Raw genomic sequence first — 20090 nt, forward strand, 5'->3', positions numbered from 1 at the left:
CCTGCATCCCATCCCTGCCTCCCTTGGCCCAAGCCCCTCTCCAGGCTCCCTGCAGCCCCTTCAGGCCCTGGAGCTGCTCTCAGGTCTCCCCTTCCTGCAGCAGAGGGGCAGGATCCCCCCCCGCCCCGGCACCGCTGCTTCCACTCTGGGTGCACCCAGCACACGGTGGGGGGGTGTTTAGGGGGGCTCTTCCCCACTTCCACACCAGTTCCCATTGGCAGCAGCAGCTCTGGAGCTGGCTCAGCCTCCCCAGGCACGGTGGGGTCATCGCTCCTCAGCTCCCTGTGGTCCCCCAGCTCCTTTTTGCCTCCTCTTTATGGGTTGTTCCTGGCATGGGCCCTTCCCCGCTGGTGCTGAATCACCCACAGAAGCCATTTATTGCCTGCAGTGCCAGGAACACTCACCCCAACATAGCCCATGTGGTCGCTCATGGCCCTTTACCCCTTGCTTTTGTCCTTGCTGCCTTCTCCATGGCACTGATTGTGCCTCGGAAGGGCCCAGGTCAGTGAATTGGGTAAAGGTGGAGCTGCCCGAAGAAAGCAGCTTCCTTTGCCCTAAAAACATCGGGAGATGCTTGTGAAAAGCATCCCAGGCTTTGTCCTGCCCCTGGGAATCACTGCCCTGACCTTTGCCTTGGTGGTGATGATGTCCAGTACCTACCCTTAGTGGTGATGGTGTCCGGTACCCACCCTTGGTGGTGATGGTGTCCGGTACCCACCCTTGGTGGTGATGGTGTCCGGTACCCACCCTTGGTGGTGATGATGTCCGGTACCTACCCTTGGTGGTGATGATGTCCGGTACCCACCCTTGGTGGTGATGGTGTCCGGTACCCACCCTTGGTGGTGATGGTGTCCGGTACCTACCCTTAGTGGTGATGTCTGGTACCCACCGTTGGTGGTGATGATGTCTGGTACCCACCTTTGGTGGTGATGGTGTCCGGTACCTACCCTTAGTGGTGATGTCTGGTACCCACCGTTGGTGGTGATGTCCTGGTCCCTCCCCTGGGCTGCTCCTGTGCTCTTTGACTGTGCCCACCTCAAAAGCTGCATTGTTTTAACTGTGCTGTTAAGGGAAATCCCACCCTGCTCCCATTCATCCTCCCTGTGTCCCCTAGCATCCCACCCCATCAGCCCCAAGAGACCCTCTGAGGAAGCAGGAGCAAGGTGTTTGTGTGTCAGGGAGCTGCATGGGATCAGGCTCAGAGCAGGGATGCTCCTTCAGCCTCCCCTTCACAGCTGGTTCTGGGGCGGGGGGGGGGGAGTGTTCTATGGGGCCAGGAGGGTTCCCTGCTCACCAGTGCCCCTCTGTTGCAGGAGCAGCCCCGTGGTGCGGATCAAGGAGGAGCCCCCCAGCCCCAGCCGCAGCCCCCAGGTAGAAGAGGCCAGCCCCGGGCAGCCTCCTGCAGTGGAGACCCCGCTCTTCCCCTCCACCTTCATCGACTCCTTCCTGCAGGAGCCCGAGCCCAGCGCCGCGGCTGCCGCCAGCGCCAGCCCCACGCAGCCGCAGCACAAGTGCCTCAGCGTCGCCTGCCTCGACAAGTGAGTGCCTGCGGGATGCGTGCGGGGCTCCGGAACCGCGTCCGGGAGCTGGGGAACGCAGCACAGGCTGGGCCCCAGGGGATGGATAAGGGGGGGGGGAAAGGAGCTTAAAGCCCCCCCAGCTCCAACCACGGGCAGGGACCCCTTCCACTGGAGCAGGGGGCTCTGAGCCTCTGTGTCCAACCTGGCCTCGAGCACTGCCAGGGATGGAGCATCCCCAACTTCTCCCTTCACCCCCTGCCCGGGCCCCAGCACCCTCATGGGGAAGAACTCCCCAAGACCCCATCACCTCTTCCTCTCCCTCCCCATCCCATCCCTGCCTCCCTTGGCCCAAGCCCCTCTCCAGGCTCCCTGCAGCCCCTTCAGGCCCTGGAGCTGCTCTCAGGTCTCCCCTTCAGGACCCTTCCCTTCCCCAGGCTGCCCCCCCCCAGCTCTCCCCGCCTGGCCCCAGGGCAGAGCCACCCCAGCCCTCGCAGCATCCGCACATCCCTGCGGTGCTGGGGACCCCAGCGCTGCCCTCAGTGTCCCAGTGGGGTCCCCCCACAGCAGAGGGGCAGAACCCGCTCCTCCGCCCCACGGCTCAGCTCCCAGTGGGGTTCAGGTGGAGGTGCCTTGGAATCACTGCTCCGAGCCTGCCCTGTGGCCCTGTCCCTCCCTGTCCTCTGCTTTGCCCATCCCAGCCGCCCTCCACATTCCCATGGGAAGGAGGGGATGATTGGAGAAGTTGGGGCTGCCCCATCCCTGGCAGTGCCCAAGGCCAGGTTGGACACAGGGGCTTGGAGCATCCTGCTCCAGTGGAAGGGGTCCCTGCCCGTGGTTGGAGCTGGAGGAGCTTTCAGGTCCCTTCATCCCAACCCATCCCATGGCTCCATGGTCAGACTTAGGCTGGGCTCAGGGCTGGAGGCTGGAAGTTGATGGATGGGGTTTTAATGGGGATCAGACGTACCCTTACACCATTGACCACCACATAGAGCTCATGGGTGCTCCTGCAAGGGCTGGGATCCAAAACTAGGGAGTTCTTTATCCGCATGGAACGCCAAGAACTTCTCCTTCACCCATATGGAGATCTCAGATCTCCTCCTCCATATGGAGATCTCAGAGCTCCTTCTCCCATATGGAGATCTCAGATCTCCTCCTCCATATGGAGATCTCAGAGCTCCTTCTCCCATATGGAGATCTCAGATCTCCTCCTCCATATGGAGATCTCAGAGCTCCTTCTCCCATATGGAGATCTCAGATCTCCTTCACCATATGGAGACCTCAGAGCTCCTTCTCCCATATAGAGATCTTGGATCTCCTTCTCCATATGGAGATCTTCGATCTCCTTCTCCATATGGAGATCTCAGCTCTCCTTCTCCATATGGAGATCTCAGAGCTCCTTCTCCATATGGAGATCTCAGCTCTCCTTCTCCATATGGAGATCTCAGAGCTCCTTCTCCGATATGGAGATCTCAGAGCTCCTTCTCCATATGGAGATCTCAGCTCTCCTTCTCCATATGGAGATCTCAGAGCTCCTTCTCCCATATGGAGATCTTGGATCTCCTTCTCCATATGGAGATCTCAGCTCTCCTTCTCCATATGGAGATCTCAGAGCTCCTTCTCCCATATGGAGACCCCAGAGCTCCTTCACCATATGGAGATCTCAGCTCTCCTTCTCCCATATGGAGATCTCAGCTCTCCTTCACCATATGGAGATCTCAGATCTCCTTTTCCCATATGGAGACCTCAGGTCTCCTCCTCCATATGGAGATCTCGGCCATTCCCGTTCTCCCTGGGCTCTGGAGAAAACAGGATCAGCACCAAGCTCTTTCCTATGGAATTCCGGGTCGGATTTTCTGTCCTGAAGGCAAAAGAGGGATGTGGGGAAGCCCCAGCTCGTTCCCAGGTGCTGCAGGGCAGCAGAGCTCTGTTAGGCGCAGGGCTACCATGGGCTTACATGGAGGTGGGGGCAGTGGGGCCGAGCCCTCATTGCTGCGCCCCATGGAAGCGGCCTCTTCCTTCCCCACCCCACAGCGGATGCAGACGTGGGGAGGCTGCTCCTGCCCGGGGGGGCCCGCGCTTGCTCTTGGCCCGGGGGGGAGATGCTTGGCTGGGCCCTCCCCTCCTTGTAGCCCTGGGCAGGGCTCTGGAGCTCATCCCAGCTCCGCTGTGCTCCGGAGGAGGCAGCTGGGATGGAGCCGCTCATCCCAGCCGGGACCTGGGATCCTGCATTGGCTCTGGGATCCTGCATCCAGCGCTGGGATCCTGCATTGGCTCTGGGATCCTGCATCCAGCTCTGGGATCCTGCATTGGCTCTGGGATCCTGCATTGGCTCTGGGATCCTGCATTGGCTCTGGGATCCTGCATTGGTGCTGGGATCCTGCATTGGCTCTGGGATCCTGCATTGGCTCTGGGATCCTGCATCCGCTCTGGGATCCTGCATCCAGCGCTGGGATCCTGCATTGGCTCTGGGATCCTGCATCCAGCTCCGGGATCCTGCATCCAGCGCTGGGATCCTGCATCCGGCTCTGGGATCCTGCATCCAGCTCCGGGATCCTGCATCCAGCGCTGGGATCCTGCATTGGCTCTGGGATCCTGCATTGGCACTGGGATCCTGCATCTGCTCTGGGATCCTGCATCCAGCTCCGGGATCCTGCATCTGGCTCTGGGATCATGCGTCCGGCTCTGGGATCCTGCATTGGCACTGGGATCCTGCATTGGCTCTGGGATCCTGCATTGGCACTGGGATCCTGCATCCGCTCTGGGATCCTGCATCCAGCTCTGGGATCCTGCATCCGGCTCTGGGATCCTGCATTGGCTCTGGGATCCTGCATCCAGCTCTGGGATCCTGCATCCGGCTCTGGGATCCTGCATCCAGCTCTGGGATCCTGCATCCGTGCTGGGATCCTGCATCCAGCTCTGGGATCCTGCATTGGCTCTGGGATCCTGCATCCAGCTCTGGGATCCTGCATCCGGCTCTGGGATCCTGCATCCACTCTGGGATCCTGCATCCGCTCTGGGATCCTGCATCCAGCTCTGGGATCCTGCATCCGGCTCTGGGATCCTGCATCCAGCTCTGGGATCCTGCATCCGGCTCTGGGATCCTGCATCCGCTCTGGGATCCTGCATCCGCTCCGGGATCCTGCATCTGGCTCTGGGATCCTGCATCCAGCTCTGGGATCCTGCATCCGGCTCTGGGATCCTGCATCCAGCTCTGGGATCCTGCATCTGGCTCTGGGATCCTGCATCCGCTCTGGGATCCTGCATTGGCTCTGGGATCCTGCATCCGCTCTGGGATCCTGCATTGGCTCTGGGATCCTGCATCCAGCTCTGGGATCCTGCATCCGCTCTGGGATCCTGCATCCAGCTCTGGGATCCTGCATCCAGCTCTGGGATCCTGCATCCGGCTCTGGGATCCTGCATTGGCTCCAGGATCCTGCATCCAGCTCTGGGATCCTGCATCCGGCTCTGGGATCCTGCATTGGCTCTGGGATCCTGCATCCATGCTGGGATCCTGCATCCAGCTCTGGGATCCTGCATTGGCTCCAGGATCCTGCATTGGCTCTGGGATCCTGCATTGGCTCTGGATGGGCTGCAGCCTCTGCCTGGGCCTCAGCACAGAGCCAGGGAATGGGCTGGGATGAATGGAGCTCAAAGCCCCTCCAGCTCCAAGCCCGGGCACGGACCCCTTCCACTGGAGCAGGGGGCTCCAAGGCCCTGGGTCCAGCCTGGCTCCATCCATGCAACCCCAGGGATGGGGCAGCCCCAGCTTCTCCCTTCATCCCATTCCAGGATCCCGGCACCCTCCTGGGCAATGAGACCTCAGTGAGCTCGGAGCTCCGCAGCCATCACTTGCTCCTTGGAGCCACGCGAGCTCCATACCCGGATCCTGGGATGCCGGGCATGGAATTCCCCTGGAATTCCCAAGACTTTGCTGCTTGCACTGGGATATGGGCAGCCAGGGAAGTGGGGGGGGCCCAGGCTGACCCGGGCACTGTCGGAATGCCAGGAAGCCTCTGTGATCCCTGCTTTTCCATCCCCGGCACCACACTCCACTGCTTCCCCCCTGCTTCATCGGAGAAGGGGAGCCCCTAAGGCTCAGGTCAGGGCTTGCATCGGCTCTTTGTGAGCCTCCCGCCCCATCACTGCATCCACAAAGGCCTCCTTTGTGCACAGGAATTTCATGGGATGAAAGGGGCTGTTTGTATGGGAATACCTGAGAGTGGTACCCAAACCCCCCCCTCCTCGTGCCCATTGAGGAGCCTCAGGGGGCCCTTTACAGGAGGCCCGCTCGCTGTGTGCTGGAGGCTTCCTTGCTGACTCCGTGGGGGTTAGCACGGGACAGGGGCCTGGATCTGAACGGGATACGAGGAGCGATCCCGGGATCAGGTCCTTTCCCCACAGCGGGACCCGGGAAGGGGGTGATGGAGAAGCTGGGGCTGCCCCATCCCTGGCAGTGCTCAAGGCCAGGGGCACCCTGCTCCAGTGGAAGGGGTCCCTGCCTGCCCGCGCATCCCAACCCATCCCATTCCATGCTTCCATGAGCCGGAGCTGTTTGTCTTTGCCAGGAGCCTCTCCCCAAGGCCGGCATTGCCGGGCTCCTTCCTCTTCCTCGCTCTGTTGCGGAGCATGGCAAGGCTCAGCATTCCAAGGAAGGGAGCACAGCAGGGACCTTCCCTGACCCCGATCCACAGGGATCAGGAGCTCGCTCCTTGACGGCTCCTTCCTTGGCCGGCTCAAGGCAGCTGCCGGCACCGGGGTAGCCAACGGGGGCTCAAGCTCTTCCCATCCCTTGAGGTGATGCTGGCAGGGAAAGGGGGGGGATATTCCTGATGCCTTTCCATGCTCTACCTGGGTTGGGGAATGGGAGCAGCAGCCCCAGGAGCTGCTGGTTCAGGGCCCCACAAGGAGCTCCCAGCTCCAGAACCCAACCCGGGGGCTGGAATAACTTTGTTCGGATGCTTTCCCCCTGCAAACCCCACGGAGCTCCAGGATCTGCTCCAACAGAGCTGCTCCCATCCCGGATCGGAGCCAGGACAGGGCCTGGGCAAACTGAAGGGGAGCCCTGAGAGCAGCTCCAGGGCCTGAAGGGGCTGCAGGGAACCTGGAGAGGGGCTTGGGCCAAGGGAGGCAGGGATGGGATGGGGAGGAAGAGGGAAGAGGTGATGGGGTCTTGGGGAGTTCTTCCCCATGAGGGTGCTGGGGCACTGAAGGGGATGAAGGGAGAAGTTGAGGATGCTCCATCCCTGGCAGTGCTCGAGGCCAGGTTGGACACAGGGGCTCGGAGCCCCCTGCTCCAGTGGAAGGGGTCCCTGCCCGAGGTTGGAGCTGGAGCAGCTTTAAGCTCCCTTCATCCCACCCCATTCCCTGGATCCATGCAGCACCCATCCTGCCCTGCAGCGCTCTCCCAGAGCCGTGGCCCTGTGCATGGGGCTCTTCCATCCATCCCAGTGGGCAGTTTCCAGGTGGATGTGCAGGGAGCTCAGCTTCGGCAGGATTCCAGCTTTCCGTGGCACGGTTTACAGAATCACAGAATCACAGAATCCCAAGGGTTGGAAGGGACCTAAAAAGATCATCTAGTCCAACCCCCCTGCAAGAGCAGGGTAACCTACAGTACATCACACAGGAACTTGTCCAGGCGGGCCTTGAATATCTCCAGTGTAGGAGACTCCACAACCCCCCTGGGCAACCTGTTCCAGTGCTCTGTCACTCTTACAGTAAAGAAGTTCTTCCTGATGTTAACGTGGAACTTCCTATGTTCCAGTTTACACCCATTGCCCCTTGTCCTATCACTGGATATCACTGAAAAAAGCCTAGCTCCATCATCCTGACACCTACCCTTCACATATTTGTAAACATTGATGAGGTCACCCCTCAGTCTCCTCTTCTCCAAGCTAAAGAGACCCAGCTCCCTCAGCCTCTCCTCATAAGGGAGATGTTCCACTCCCTTAATCATCTTTGTGGCTCTGCGCTGGACTCCTTCAAGCAATTCCCTGTCCTTCTTGAACAGAGGGGCCCAGAACTGGACGCAATATTCCAGATGCGGCCTCACCAAGGCTGAGTAGAGGGGGAGGAGAACCTCTCTTGACCTACTAACCACTCCCTTTCTAATGCACCCTAAGATGCCATTTGCCTTCTTGGCCACAAGAGCACATTGCTGGCTCATGGTCATCCTCCTATCCACCAGGACCCCCAGGTCCCTTTCCCCTTCACTACTTTCCAGCAGGTCAACCCCCAACCTGTACTGGTACATGGGGTTGTTCTTCCCCAGATGCAAGACTCTACACTTGCCCTTGTTAAATTTCATCCAGTTTCTCCCCGCCCAACTCTCCAGCCTGTCCAGGTCTCGCTGAATGGCAGCACAGTCCTCTGGTGTGTCAGCCACTCCTCCCAGTTTTGTGTCATCAGCAAACTTGCTGAGGGTGCACTCAGTTCCCTCATCCAGGTCATTGATGAAAATATTAAACAGCAATTATGGGATGCATTTCCCCACTGGTCCTCATCCTGGCCTTCAAGTGAGCTGTGATGCCCATAGGACCAAGGTGCTTCTTCCCTCGTGTCCCACCACGGCCATGTGAGCTCTTGGGAGCCGCCTGCATCCCTGCAGGGACGTGCCCAGGTCGGGATGCAGGCGGAAGCGTTATCCCCCCCGGCTACATCACGGGAGCAGCTTTGGTGCTCTCCATCACTCCCGGGAGCCCCATCTCCTGGGGAACGGACGTGTCCCCGTTGCCCATCCCGATGGGAAGGGGGGTCCTGGCCGGTTGTGATCCCTATGGAACTTCCCCCCAAGCCAAGGTGGTTTTGGGATGAGGGTTTCCTGCCTTTCTCCTGGATCCCCAACCAGGAGCTGATGGGAGGAGATTTGGACCCAGCCGGGGTCCAGAGCTCCAGTGGTGCAGTGGCACTGGGCCCGTGGGGTTGGTGCTTATCCAAAGCCGGGGGAATCCATAGGAATCCATAGGTAATCCATAAGGAATCCATAGGTGATCCATAAGGAATCCATAGGGAATCCGTAGGGAATCCATAGGAGATCCATAGGGAATCCATAAGGAATCCATTAAGAATCCATAGGGAATCCATAGGAATCCATAGGGAATCCATAGGAATACATAGGGAATCCATAGGAATACATAAGGAATCCATAGGGAATCCATAGGAATCCATAGGGAATCCATAAGGAATCCATAGGAATCCATTAGGAATCCATAGGGAATCCATAAGGAATCCATAAGAATCCATAGGGAATCCATAGGAATCCATAAGGAATCCATAGGAATCCATAAGGAATCCATAGGAATCCATAAGGACTCTGGGTCTCATCCCTTTGGGCTCCTCATCCTTGGAGCTCCCGGCTGGGAGAGTCCAAAGGCTCCTGAGGAGGAGATGGGGAGAGGGAGGAGCCCAGCCGGGGCTGGAGCTGGGGCCCATGGGGCCGGGGTGAAGGCCCCGCGCGCGGTTCCTCCTCGCTGACCTCCTGCCCTGCTCTGTCGTGCGCAGGAATGAGCTCAACGAGCACCTGGACACCATCGATTCCAACCTGGACAACCTCCAGACCATGCTGAGCACGCACGGCTTCAGCGTGGACACGAGCGCCTTGTTGGATGTGAGTCTGCTCCCCTGGGAGCGCGGGGCCGGGTTGTGAGGGGGGGACGGGGACACGTCCTGAGCTTGTCCGGGCCAGCCCTGCAGGAGGCAGGGGCTCCTCCAGCTGGATCCAACTGGATGGGTTGGACATCTCCAACTGGATCTCCAGTGGATCAGTTGGGCATCTCCAACTGGATGGGTTGGAAACCTCCAACTGGATGGGTTGGACACCTCCAACTGGATGGGTTGGACACCTCCAACTGGATCGGTTGGACATCTCCAACTGGATTGGTTGGACATGTCCAACTGGATGGGTTGGACACCTCCAACTGGATCGGTTGGACATCTCCAACTGGATTGGTTGGACATGTCCAACTGGATGGGTTGGACACCTCCAACTGGATCGGTTGGACATCTCCAACTGGATGGGTTGGACACCTCCAACTGGATCGGTTGGACATCTCCAACTGGATCTCCAGTGGATCAGTTGGACATCTCCAACTGGATTAGTTGGACATGTCCAACTGGATGGGTTGGAAACCTCCAACTGGATGGGTTGGACATCTCCAACTGGATGGGTTGGACATCTCCAGCTGGATGGGTTGGACACCTCCAACTGGATGGGTTGGACACCTCCAACTGGATGAGTTGGACATCTCCAACTGGATCTCCAGTGGATCAGTTGGACATCTCCAACTGGATTAGTTGGACATGTCCAACTGGATGGGTTGGACATCTCCAACTGGATGGGTTGGACATCTCCAGCTGGATGGGTTGGACACCTCCAACTGGATGGGTTGGACATCTCCAACTGGATGGGTTGGACACCTCCAACTGGATCGGTTGGACATCTCCAACTGGATCTCCAGTGGATCAGTTGGACATCTCCAACTGGATTAGTTGGACATGTCCAACTGGATGGGTTGGAAACCTCCAACTGGATGGGTTGGACATCTCCAACTGGATGGGTTAGACATCTCCAGCTGGATGGGTTGGACACCTCCAACTGGATGGGTTGGACATCTTCAGCTGGATCGGTTGGACATCTCCAACTGGATTGGTTGGACATGTCCAACTGGATGGGTTGGAAACCTCCAACTGGATGGGTTGGACATCTCCAACTGGATGGGTTGGACACCTCCAACTGGATGGGTTGGACATCTCCAACTAGATTGGTTGGACATCTTCAGCTGGATTGGTTGGACATCTCCAACTGGATGGGTTGGAAACCTCCAACTGGATTGGTTGGACACCTCCAACTGGATTGGTTGGACATCTGCAACTGGAGCTCCAGCTAGATTTGTTGGACATCTCCAACTGGAGCTCCAGCTAGATTGGTTGGACATCTCCAACTGCATCTCCAACTGGATTGGTTGGACATCTCCAATCTGGATCAGTTGGACATCTCCAACTGCACTCCAACACCACTGACTAGACATCTCCAACTGGATTGGTTGGACATCTCCAACTGGATCTCCAGTTGGACTGGTTGGACATCTCCAACTGGATCTTCAACTGGATCAGTTGGAAACCTCCAGCTGGATCTCCAGTGGATCAATTGGACATCTCCAACTGCATCAGTTGGAAAGCTCCAGCTGGATCTTCAACTGGATCAGTTGGAAACCTCCAACTGGATCTTCAACTGGATTGGTTGGACATCTCCAGGTGGATCTTCAACCGGATCAGTTGGACATCTCCAACTAGATCTCCAGTGGATCAGTTGGACATCTCCAGCCGGATCTTCAAGTGGATTGGTTGGACATTTCCAACTGCATCTTCAGCTGGATCAATTGGACATCCAACTGGATCTCTAACTGGATCAGTTGGACGTCTCCAACCGGATCAATTGGCAATTGGACATCTCCAGCTGCATCGGTTGGACATCTCTAACCAGATCTCCAGCTGGATCCTCCCTCCTGTGCTCGCGGTGGCAGATGGCCCACGCTGGCTCCGGCCGGGAATTCCGCGGCGTGCCGGGGTTCATTGCCTTCCCTGCACTGACGGCTCTTCCCTTTTGGCAGCTCTTCAGCCCTTCCATGACGGTTACGGACATGAACCTGCCCGACCTGGACAGCAGCCTGGCCAGTGTGAGTCCGTGGGGCAGCCAGCGGGGGGGTCCTGAGCTCCTCAGCACCGCTGGCCGGCTCCGAAGGCCCCCCCCCGTCAAGCAGGGCAGGAGATGCGGGGTTGAGGAGGAGCGTGGAGGCCAGGTCTACTCCGTCCCTCATACCCAGGCCATGAGGGGCTGAGCCCTCCAGCGCCTTGCCCCTGCGCTGGGGCCTTCGGAGCTCCGTGGGCTTCCCATAAACCTGCCTTGGGATGAGCTTAGGTTGTCAGGAAGGGAAGGGGATGATGGGATGGAGCAGATGGGAGGGATGGAGAAGCCCCTGAACCCACAGGGCTGCTTCCTCCGTGGGCTTGAGCATCCCCAGCGCTGGACCCAGCCCACGGAGGCTCCTTGCAAGAGCTGGAGCTGCCCTCGATCCGTCGGATGATGGGGATGGATCCTTGGGGGCTGGCTTGAGAAGGGGCAGGGAGGATCCAGGGTCAGAGCAGAGCCCCATGGCTGGGGATCCTGCCCCTCTGCTGCTGAAGGGGAGGCCTCAGAGCAGCTCCAGGGCCTGAAGGGGCTGCAGGGAGCCTGGAGAGGGGCTTGGGCCAAGGGAGGCAGGGATGGGATGGGGAGGGAGAGGGAAGAGGTGATGGGATCTTGGAGAGTTCTTCCCCATGAGGGTGCTGGGGCCGTGGCAGGGGGTGAAGGGAGAAGTTGGGGATGCTCCATCCCTGGCAGTGCTCGAGGCCAGGTTGGACACAGGGGCTCGGAGCCCCCTGCTCCGGTGGAATGGGTTGGAGCTGGAGGAGCTTTCAGCTCCCTTCATCCCAACCCATGCCATGGCTCCATGATGTAGGAGGCAGGATCCATGGAACCACGCTGGGAGCTGGAGCATCCCCATCCCTCTGGGCTCACCGCAACCTCCCCAACCTCGGAGGACCTCAGCGTGGCCCTTGGGATGCAGAGCGTGCCTCGGGGCCCTGTGCTGGCCACTGAGATCCCCCCTCTTGTCCCACAGATCCAGGATCTCCTTTCATCCCAGGAACAGCAGAAGCCCACGGAGACAGAGGCCGGCACAGCAGACGCAGGTACCGGCAGCATCCCGGTGTCCAGCGGGAATTGCGGTGGTGGCAGAACCGTTCCTCTTCCCAAACCCGATGATGGGGAGGGGAGGATGGGATGGAGCAGGATAAACCCCAGACGGGAGGCATGGAGAAGGCTCCTGAAGGGGAGACCTTGGAGCAGCTCCAGTGCCCGAAGGGGCTGCAGGGAGCCTGGAGAGGGGCTTGGGCCAAGGGAGGCAGGGATGGGATGGGGAGGAAGAGGGAAGAGGTGATGGGGTCTTGGGGAGTTCTTCCCCATGAGGGTGCTGGGGCACTGGCAGGGGGTGAAGGGAGAAGTTGGGGATGCTCCATCCCTGGCAGTGCTCGAGGCCAGGTTGGACACAGGGGGTCGGTACCGGATGCTCTCTGAGCTCCATCCCACCCCATCCCTTGTCCCCCCCCGCCTCTTTCCATAGGGAAGCAGCTCGTGCACTACACAGCCCAGCCCCTCTTCCTGGTGGATTCCAGCGCCGTGGACATGGGCTCCGGGGACCTTCCCATCTTCTTCGAGCTGGGCGAGGGGCCCTATTTCACGGACGGGGATGAGTACCCGGAGGATCCCACCCTATCCCTGCTGGCCGGGCCCGAGGCCAAGCCCAAGGACCCCGCTGTCTCCTAAAGGAGCCGCCTCGGGAAGAGCGTCCGCACCAAAGGGAATTCCAGGCCTTGCTTTGCACAGCCCCGGAGCGCAGGAGCCTGCGGGGCCTCAGCCCTGCGTCGGGAAGGGCTCGGAACCGGCTTTGGACCCTGCGCGGCCCCAGGCTCCTGCGGCGGCGCCGGCGGCCGGACAGCGGCATCCCATGGGATGCGCCCGCGGCGGGGGCAGTGAGGAACGGGGCAGCTTTCCCTTGGGAATGGGGACCCTGAGCTTTCCCTAAGGAAAGGGGGTCCTGAGCTTTCCCTAAGGAAAGGGGGTCCTGAGCCTTCCCTAAGGAAAGGGGATCCTGAGCTTTCCCTAAGGAAAAGGGGTCCTGAGCTTTCCCTAAGGAAAGGGGGTCCTGAGCTGTCCCTAAGGAAAGGGGGTCCTGAGCTTTCCCTAAGGAAAGGGGGTCCTGAGCCTTCCCTAAGGAAAGGGGATCCTGAGCTTTCCCTAAGGAAAAGGGGTCCTGAGCTTTCCCTAAGGAAAGGGGACCCTGAGCTTTCCCTAAGGAAAGGGGGTCCTGAGCTTTCCCTAAGGAAAAGGGGTCCTGAGCTTTCCCTAAGGAAAGGGGATCCTGAGCTTTCCCTAAGGAAAAGGGGTCCTGAGCTTTCCCTAAGGAAAGGGGATCCTGAGCTTTCCCTAAGGAAAGGGGACCCTGAGCTTTCCCTAAGGAAAGGGGGTCCTGAGCCTTCCCTAAGGAAAAGGGGGTCCTGAGCTTTCCCTAAGGAAAGGGGGTCCTGAGCTTTCCCTAAGGAAAAGGGGGTCCTGAGCTTTCCCTAAGGAAAGGGGACCCTGAGCCTTCCCTAAGGAAAAGGGGGTCCTGAGCTTTCCCTAAGGAAAAGGGGACCCTGAGCTTTCCCTAAGGAAAAGGGGACCCTGAGCTTTCCCTAAGGAAAGGGGGTCCTGAGCTTTCCCTAAGGAAAGGGGGTCCTGAGCCTTCCCTAAGGAAAGGGGACCCTGAGCTTTCCCTAAGGAAAGGGGATCCTGAGCTTTCCCTAAGGAAAGGGGGTCCTGAGCTTTCCCTAAGGAAAAGGGACCCTGAGCTTTCCCTAAGGAAAGGGGACCCTGAGCTTTCCCTAAGGAAAAGGGGGTCCTGAGCTTTCCCTAAGGAAAAGGGGTCCTGAGCTTTCCCTAAGGAAAGGGGACCCTGAGCTTTCCCTAAGGAAAGGGGGTCCTGAGCCTTCCCTAAGGAAAGGGGACCCTGAGCTTTCCCTAAGGAAAGGGACCCTGAGCTTTCCCTAAGGAAAAGGGACCCTGAGCTTTCCCTAAGGAAAGGGGACCCTGAGCTTTCCCTAAGGAAAGGGGATCCCCCCATTCCCGTCTCCTGCCCCATGGCGAGGCGGATGCCAGTCGGAAGGAAGCAGCGATGGATCCGGCTCCAGGCCCTCGTGGTCCCAGCCTCGCGGCCGGATCCCTTCGGGACACGCCAAGGCTCCGCTTTCCCTCCTGTGCCCTGGCTCTGTGGCTCCCGGCTTTATTCCTGCCCTCGGGAATGCCGCGGCTTCGCCAGTGCCGGTTGCACCCTCGGGTTCTCCATGGGCACGGACTCTGCGGGGCTGGCACGGGGGCAGCCTCGGGTTGTACCTGGATATAAAGAGCTCTGCACAGCCCAGCCCCAGCGCGCTCAGCTCCTGCCCCGGGCACGGATGGGATTCCCTTAGGAATGGATGGGATTCCCTTGGGAGTGGATGGGATAAAGGGACCAGGATCAGCCCCAGCATCTCCCCAGTGTCCAGCCTTAGAGCAGCTCCAGGGCCTGAAGGGGCTGCAGGGAGCCTGGAGAGGGGCTTGGGATGAGGGATGCAGGGATGGGATGGGGAGGAAGAGGGAAGAGGTGATGGGATCTTGGGGAGTTCTTCCCCATGAGGGTGCTGGGGCACTGGAAGGGGATAAAGGGAGTTGGGGATGCTCCATCCCTGGCAGTGCTCGAGGCCAGGTTGGACCCAGGGGCTCGGAGCTCCAGTGGAAGGGGTCCCTGGCCGTGGTTGGAGCTGGAATTGGAGCAGCTTTCAGCTCCCTTCATCCCAGCCCATTCCATGCATCCATGGAAGAGCTTTGGTGGCTCACGGAGCACCCCCCCCCCCCCCCTGCATCCAGGGAACGGCTCCAGCGCGGCCAGGAAGGGACCTGGGATACTGGGATGCGACAGGGGCAGAACCCAGCTCCTGGATCCCATAAACCAGGGGATCCTTGGGAGCTGTGGATGCCAAGGGCCGAGCCCCAGGAATGTCCTGGATGGATGCCGGGATGGGGCGCTGGGACCATGGGGCTGGGCCGGTGCCTCCATCGGCGGTGCTGTGGTACCCAAGGGCTGGGTCAATGGCAATGGATGGGAGATGCCATTGGGATGCGGGCACCCCCAGAAGCCTCCATGGGGCACCCATGGCCAAAGGAGGGGTGCAATGGGACCATGGTGGGGATGGAGCCGTGCCGGTGCCCCCCAGCCCCATGCCGGGGGGGCTCCATCCCTTACCCCCCCCCCCCCCGGGTACCACTGGGGACCAGGAGCTGCTTCAGGGACCTTTATTGGGTACCACAGGGGATGGGGATGCTCCCCCAGCAACCACAGGGGACATGGGGGGGTCCGGCCACCCCCATGCCCCCCCCACAGCGAACCCCACCATGGGGCTGCTTGGGGGGATGTGGGGCAGGGAGCACTTGGCGGGGGGGACAGCAGGAAGGGGAAGGGGGGGCAGAGGAGGTGACAGCGGAGACATCCGGATACCTCAGAGCCCTGGGGAGGGAGAAGCAGCATCAGCCCCAGCGTCACCCCCCCCCCCGTGTCACCCCATCTGTGTCACCCCCAATATCACCCCCAGTGTCACCCCATCCATGTCACCCCATCTGTGTCACCCCCAGCCCCTGTCACCCCCAATATCACCCCCCCTCTGTCACCCCATCCATGTCACCCCAATGTCACCCCCCCGCGTCACCCCATCCATGTCACCCTGTTCCATGTCACCCCATCTATGTCACCCCCAGCCCCTGTCACCCCCAATATCATCCCCTGTGTCACCCCTCCATGCCGCACCCCTTTGTCACCCCCCCAGTGTCACCCCAATCTGTGTCACCCCCCCAATGTCACCCCCAATGTCACCTCCCCCTGTTACCCTTCCCATGTCACCCCCCCGGGTCACCCCCAATGTCACCCCCAGCCCCTGTCACCCCCAATATCACCCCCTGTGTCACCCCCTCCATGCAGCACCCCTTTGTCACCCCCCCAGTGTCACCCCACCTCTGTCACCCCCCCAATGTCACCCCCCCACATCACCCCATCCATGTCACCCTGTTCCATGTCACCCCATCTGTGTCACCCCCAGCCCCTGTCACCCCAATGTCACCCCCCCCGTGCCACCCCCCCACATCACCCCCAATGTCACCTCCTTGTGTTACCCTCCCCATGTCACCCCCCCACCCCTCTGCCCCTGTCACCCCCAATGTGTGGTGCCCCCCCCAAGTGCCCCCCCCGGTGTCACCTTGGGACGTCAGCGCCTCCTCCGAGTCCCCGTCGTGCTCCAGCCCTGGGGGGCAAAGAGGGGCTGGGGGCAAGAACTGGGGTGCTCCCCCCCACACACCCCCCCCCGGACACCCTCCACTTATGGGGCCCCCAAAGTAATGGGGTACCCCTCAGTGATGGGGCACCCCCACCTGATGGGGCACCTGCAAACAATGGGGCACCCCACACTTATGGGGCAATAGGGCACCCCCAGCTACTGCTGCACCCCCAAGTAATGGGGCAGCCCTCATTGATGGGCACCTCTGGCCAATGGGGCACCCCCAATGATGCTGCACCCCCAGCAATGGGGTACCAGGGACCGGGACCGTCCCCCCTGGGGTGCTCAGGATGGTCCCAAGCCCCAGTTTGGGGGTGCTGGGTGCAGGGGGTGGGGGGCCTCACCCTCCTCTGACTCATTGGATTGGGCTGGAACATCCATGATGGGACCTGCAGGAGGGTGAGAGATGGGGGTCAGCACCCAATGGGTGCCAATGGGGACCCCAGCACTCAATGGGTGCCAACGGGGACCCCCAGGTCATGCACCAGCACCCAATGGAGACCCCAGCACCCAATGGGTGCCAATGGGTACCCCTAGGTCATGCAGCAGCACCCAATGGGGACTGCAGTAGTCAGTGGGTTCCAATGGGGACGCAGCACCCAATGGGTGCCAATGGAGACCGCAGTATCCAATGGGTGCCAATGGGGACACCAGTACCCAATGGGGACTGCAGTACTCAATGGGTGCCAATGGGGATGCAGCACCCAATGGGCACCAGTGAAGACCCCAGCACCCAATGGGTGCCAGTGGAGACCCCAGTACCCAATGGGTTCCAATGGGGACTGCAATACTCAATGGGTGCCAATGGAGACCCCAGCACCCAATGGCTTCCAATGGGGACCACAGCACCCAATGGGTTCCAATGGGGACTGCAATACCCAATGGGTGCCGATGGGGATGCAGCACCCAATGGGTGCCAATTGAGACCCCAGCACCCAATGGGTTCCAATGAAGACCCCAGCACCCAATGGGTTCCAATGGGGACTGCAGTACCCAATGAGTGTCAATGGGGACGCAGCACCCAATGGGTGCCAATGGAGACCCCAGCACCCAATGGGTTCCAATGGGGACTGCAGTACCCAATGAGTGTCAATGGGGACGCAGCACCCAATGGGTGCTAATGGAGACCCCAGCACCCAATGGGTGCCAATGGGGACCACAGCACCCAATGGGTTCCAATGGAGACCCCAGCACCCAATGGGTTCCAATGGGGACCACAGCACCCAATGGGTTCCAATGGGGACTGCAGTACCCAATGGGTGCCGATGGGGACGCAGCACCCAGTGCGTGCTAATGGAGACCCCAGCACCCAATGGCTTCCAATGGGGACCACAGCACCCAATGGCTTCCAATGGGGACTGCAGTACCCAATGGGTGCCAATGGAAACCCCAGCGCCCAATGGGTGCCAATGGGGATGCAGCACCCAATGGGTGCCAATGGAGACCCCAGCACCCAATGGGTTCCAATGGAGACCCCAGCACCCAATGGGTTCCAATGGGGACCACAGTACCCAACAGGTGCCAATAGGAATCCCCAGGTCATGCACCAGCACCCAATGGGTTCCAATGGGGACCACAGCACCCAACAGGTGCCAATGGGGACCCCCAGGTCATGCACCAGCACCCAATGGGTACCAATGGGGATGCAGCACCCAATGGGTGGGGATGCGGGCCCAGCACTCACCCCCCCGGCCCCCCGCGGCGAGGGTGTCGACGGCGAAGGAGCCGCTGTTGAGGGCGTCCAGGCTGGAGGAGTCGCTCCCGTGGGATTCCCGAGCTCCGGAATCGGCGGAGGACGAGCGCTGGGGGTCCTCGAGGCGCAGGGAGGTGACTCCTGCGGGTGGGAATGCGCCGGGATGTGGGGCTGGGGCGGGATGGGGACCCCAGTGCAGGGCATGGGGCACTGCGGGCATCCATCGCATCCATCCCATTGCATCCGTCCCATCACATCCATCCCACCATATCCCATCCATCCCATCGCATCCATCCCATCACATCTGTCCCATCGCATCCATCGCATCCATCCCATCACATCTATCCCATCATATCCATCCCATCATATCCCATCCATCCCATCGCATCCATCCCATCACATCTGTCCCATTGCATCCATCCCACCATATCCCATCACATCTATCCCACCGTATCCCACCACATCACATCCATCCCATCACATCTATCCCATCATATCCATCCCATCATATCCCATCCATCCCATCGCATCCATCCCATCACATCTGTCCCATTGCATCCATCCCACCATATCCCATCACATCTATCCCACCGTATCCCACCACATCACATCCATCCCATCACATCTATCCCATCATATCCATCCCATCATATCCCATCCATCCCATCGCATCCATCCCATCGCATCCATCCCATCCATCCCACCACATCTATCCCATCATATCCATCCCATCATATCCCATCCCTCCCATCACATCCATCCCATCACATCTGTCCCATTGCATCCATCCCACCATATCCCATCACATCTATCCCACCATATCCCACCACATCACATCCATCCCATCGCATCCATCCCATCACATCCATCCCACCATATCCCATCCATCCCACTGCATGCCATCCCATCACATCCATCCTATTATATCCCATCCCATCACGTTCATCCTATTATATCCCATCCCATCACGTTCATCCCATCCCATTGCATCCATCCCATCCAATGTCATCCCCTATCATCCCATCCCATCCATCCCATCACATCCATCCCACCATATCCCATCCATCCCACTGCATCCCATCCCATCACTTCCATCCCATTATATCCCATCCCATCACGTTCATCCCATCCCATTGCATCCATCCCATCCAATGTCATCCCCTATCATCCCATCCCATCCATCCCTACCTGTGCCCAGGCGCTGTGCCGAGGTGGTCAGATCACCTGGGGGGGGGGGGGGTAACACCGGGGGGGGTCAGGAGGGGCAGAACACCCCAATGTCTCCCCCAAAGCCGGGTCCCATCCACCCAGCACCCTCCAGATGCTTCCCCATCCTGCTCCTGCATCCCGCATCCTGCATCCCACTTCCGCATCCTGCATTCCATATCCCACATCCCACTCCTGCATCTCACTCCAGCATCCCGCATCCCACTTCTGCATCCCGCATCCAACTTCGGCATCCTGCATCCCACTTCTGCATCCCGCATTCCATATCCCACATCCCACTTCTGCATCTCTCCACCATCCTGCATCCCACATCCCACTTCTGCATCCCGCATCCCATATCCCCCATCCCACTCCTGCATCCCGCTCCTGCATCTCACTCCAGCACCTGGCATCCCACTTCTGCATCCTGCATTTCTTATCCCACATCCCACTCCTGTACCTCGCTCCAGCATCCTGCATCCCGCATCCCACTTCTGCATCCCGCATCCCATATCCCCCATCCCACTCCTGCATCCCGCTCCTGCATCTCACTCCAGCACCTGGCATCCCACTTCTGCATCCTGCATTTCTTATCCCACATCCCACTCCTGTACCTCGCTCCAGCATCCTGCATCCCGCATCCCACTTCTGCATCCCGCATCCCATATCCCCCATCCCACTCCTGCATCCCGCTTCTGCACCTCGCTCCAGCATCCTGCATCCCACATCCCACTTCT

General features: G+C 59.8%; 1 protein-coding gene across 2 annotated transcripts in view; it reads left to right on the forward strand.

The window, feature by feature from the left end:
• Positions 1–13235, forward strand: part of LOC136006160 (heat shock factor protein 1) — a 47995-nt gene extending 34760 nt beyond the window's left edge. Inside the window, exons 9-14 of one of the 2 annotated variants that reach the window (XM_065664170.1) lie at positions 1314–1371; positions 1453–1538; positions 9018–9123; positions 11126–11191; positions 12176–12245; positions 12677–13235. In XM_065664170.1, the coding sequence (XP_065520242.1) occupies positions 1314–1371; positions 1453–1538; positions 9018–9123; positions 11126–11191; positions 12176–12245; positions 12677–12879 (589 nt within the window). In that variant the 3' untranslated portion in view covers positions 12880–13235. Of the gene's footprint in view, positions 1–1313; positions 1539–9017; positions 9124–11125; positions 11192–12175; positions 12246–12676 lie in introns of both variants that reach the window. The other variant, XM_065664169.1, reaches the window with a different exon arrangement.
• Positions 13236–20090: the final 6855 nt, after the last annotated feature.

This window comes from Lathamus discolor, assembly GCF_037157495.1.
Source record: "Lathamus discolor isolate bLatDis1 chromosome 2 unlocalized genomic scaffold, bLatDis1.hap1 SUPER_2_unloc_1, whole genome shotgun sequence".
Taxonomy (NCBI): Eukaryota; Metazoa; Chordata; class Aves; order Psittaciformes; family Psittacidae; genus Lathamus; species Lathamus discolor.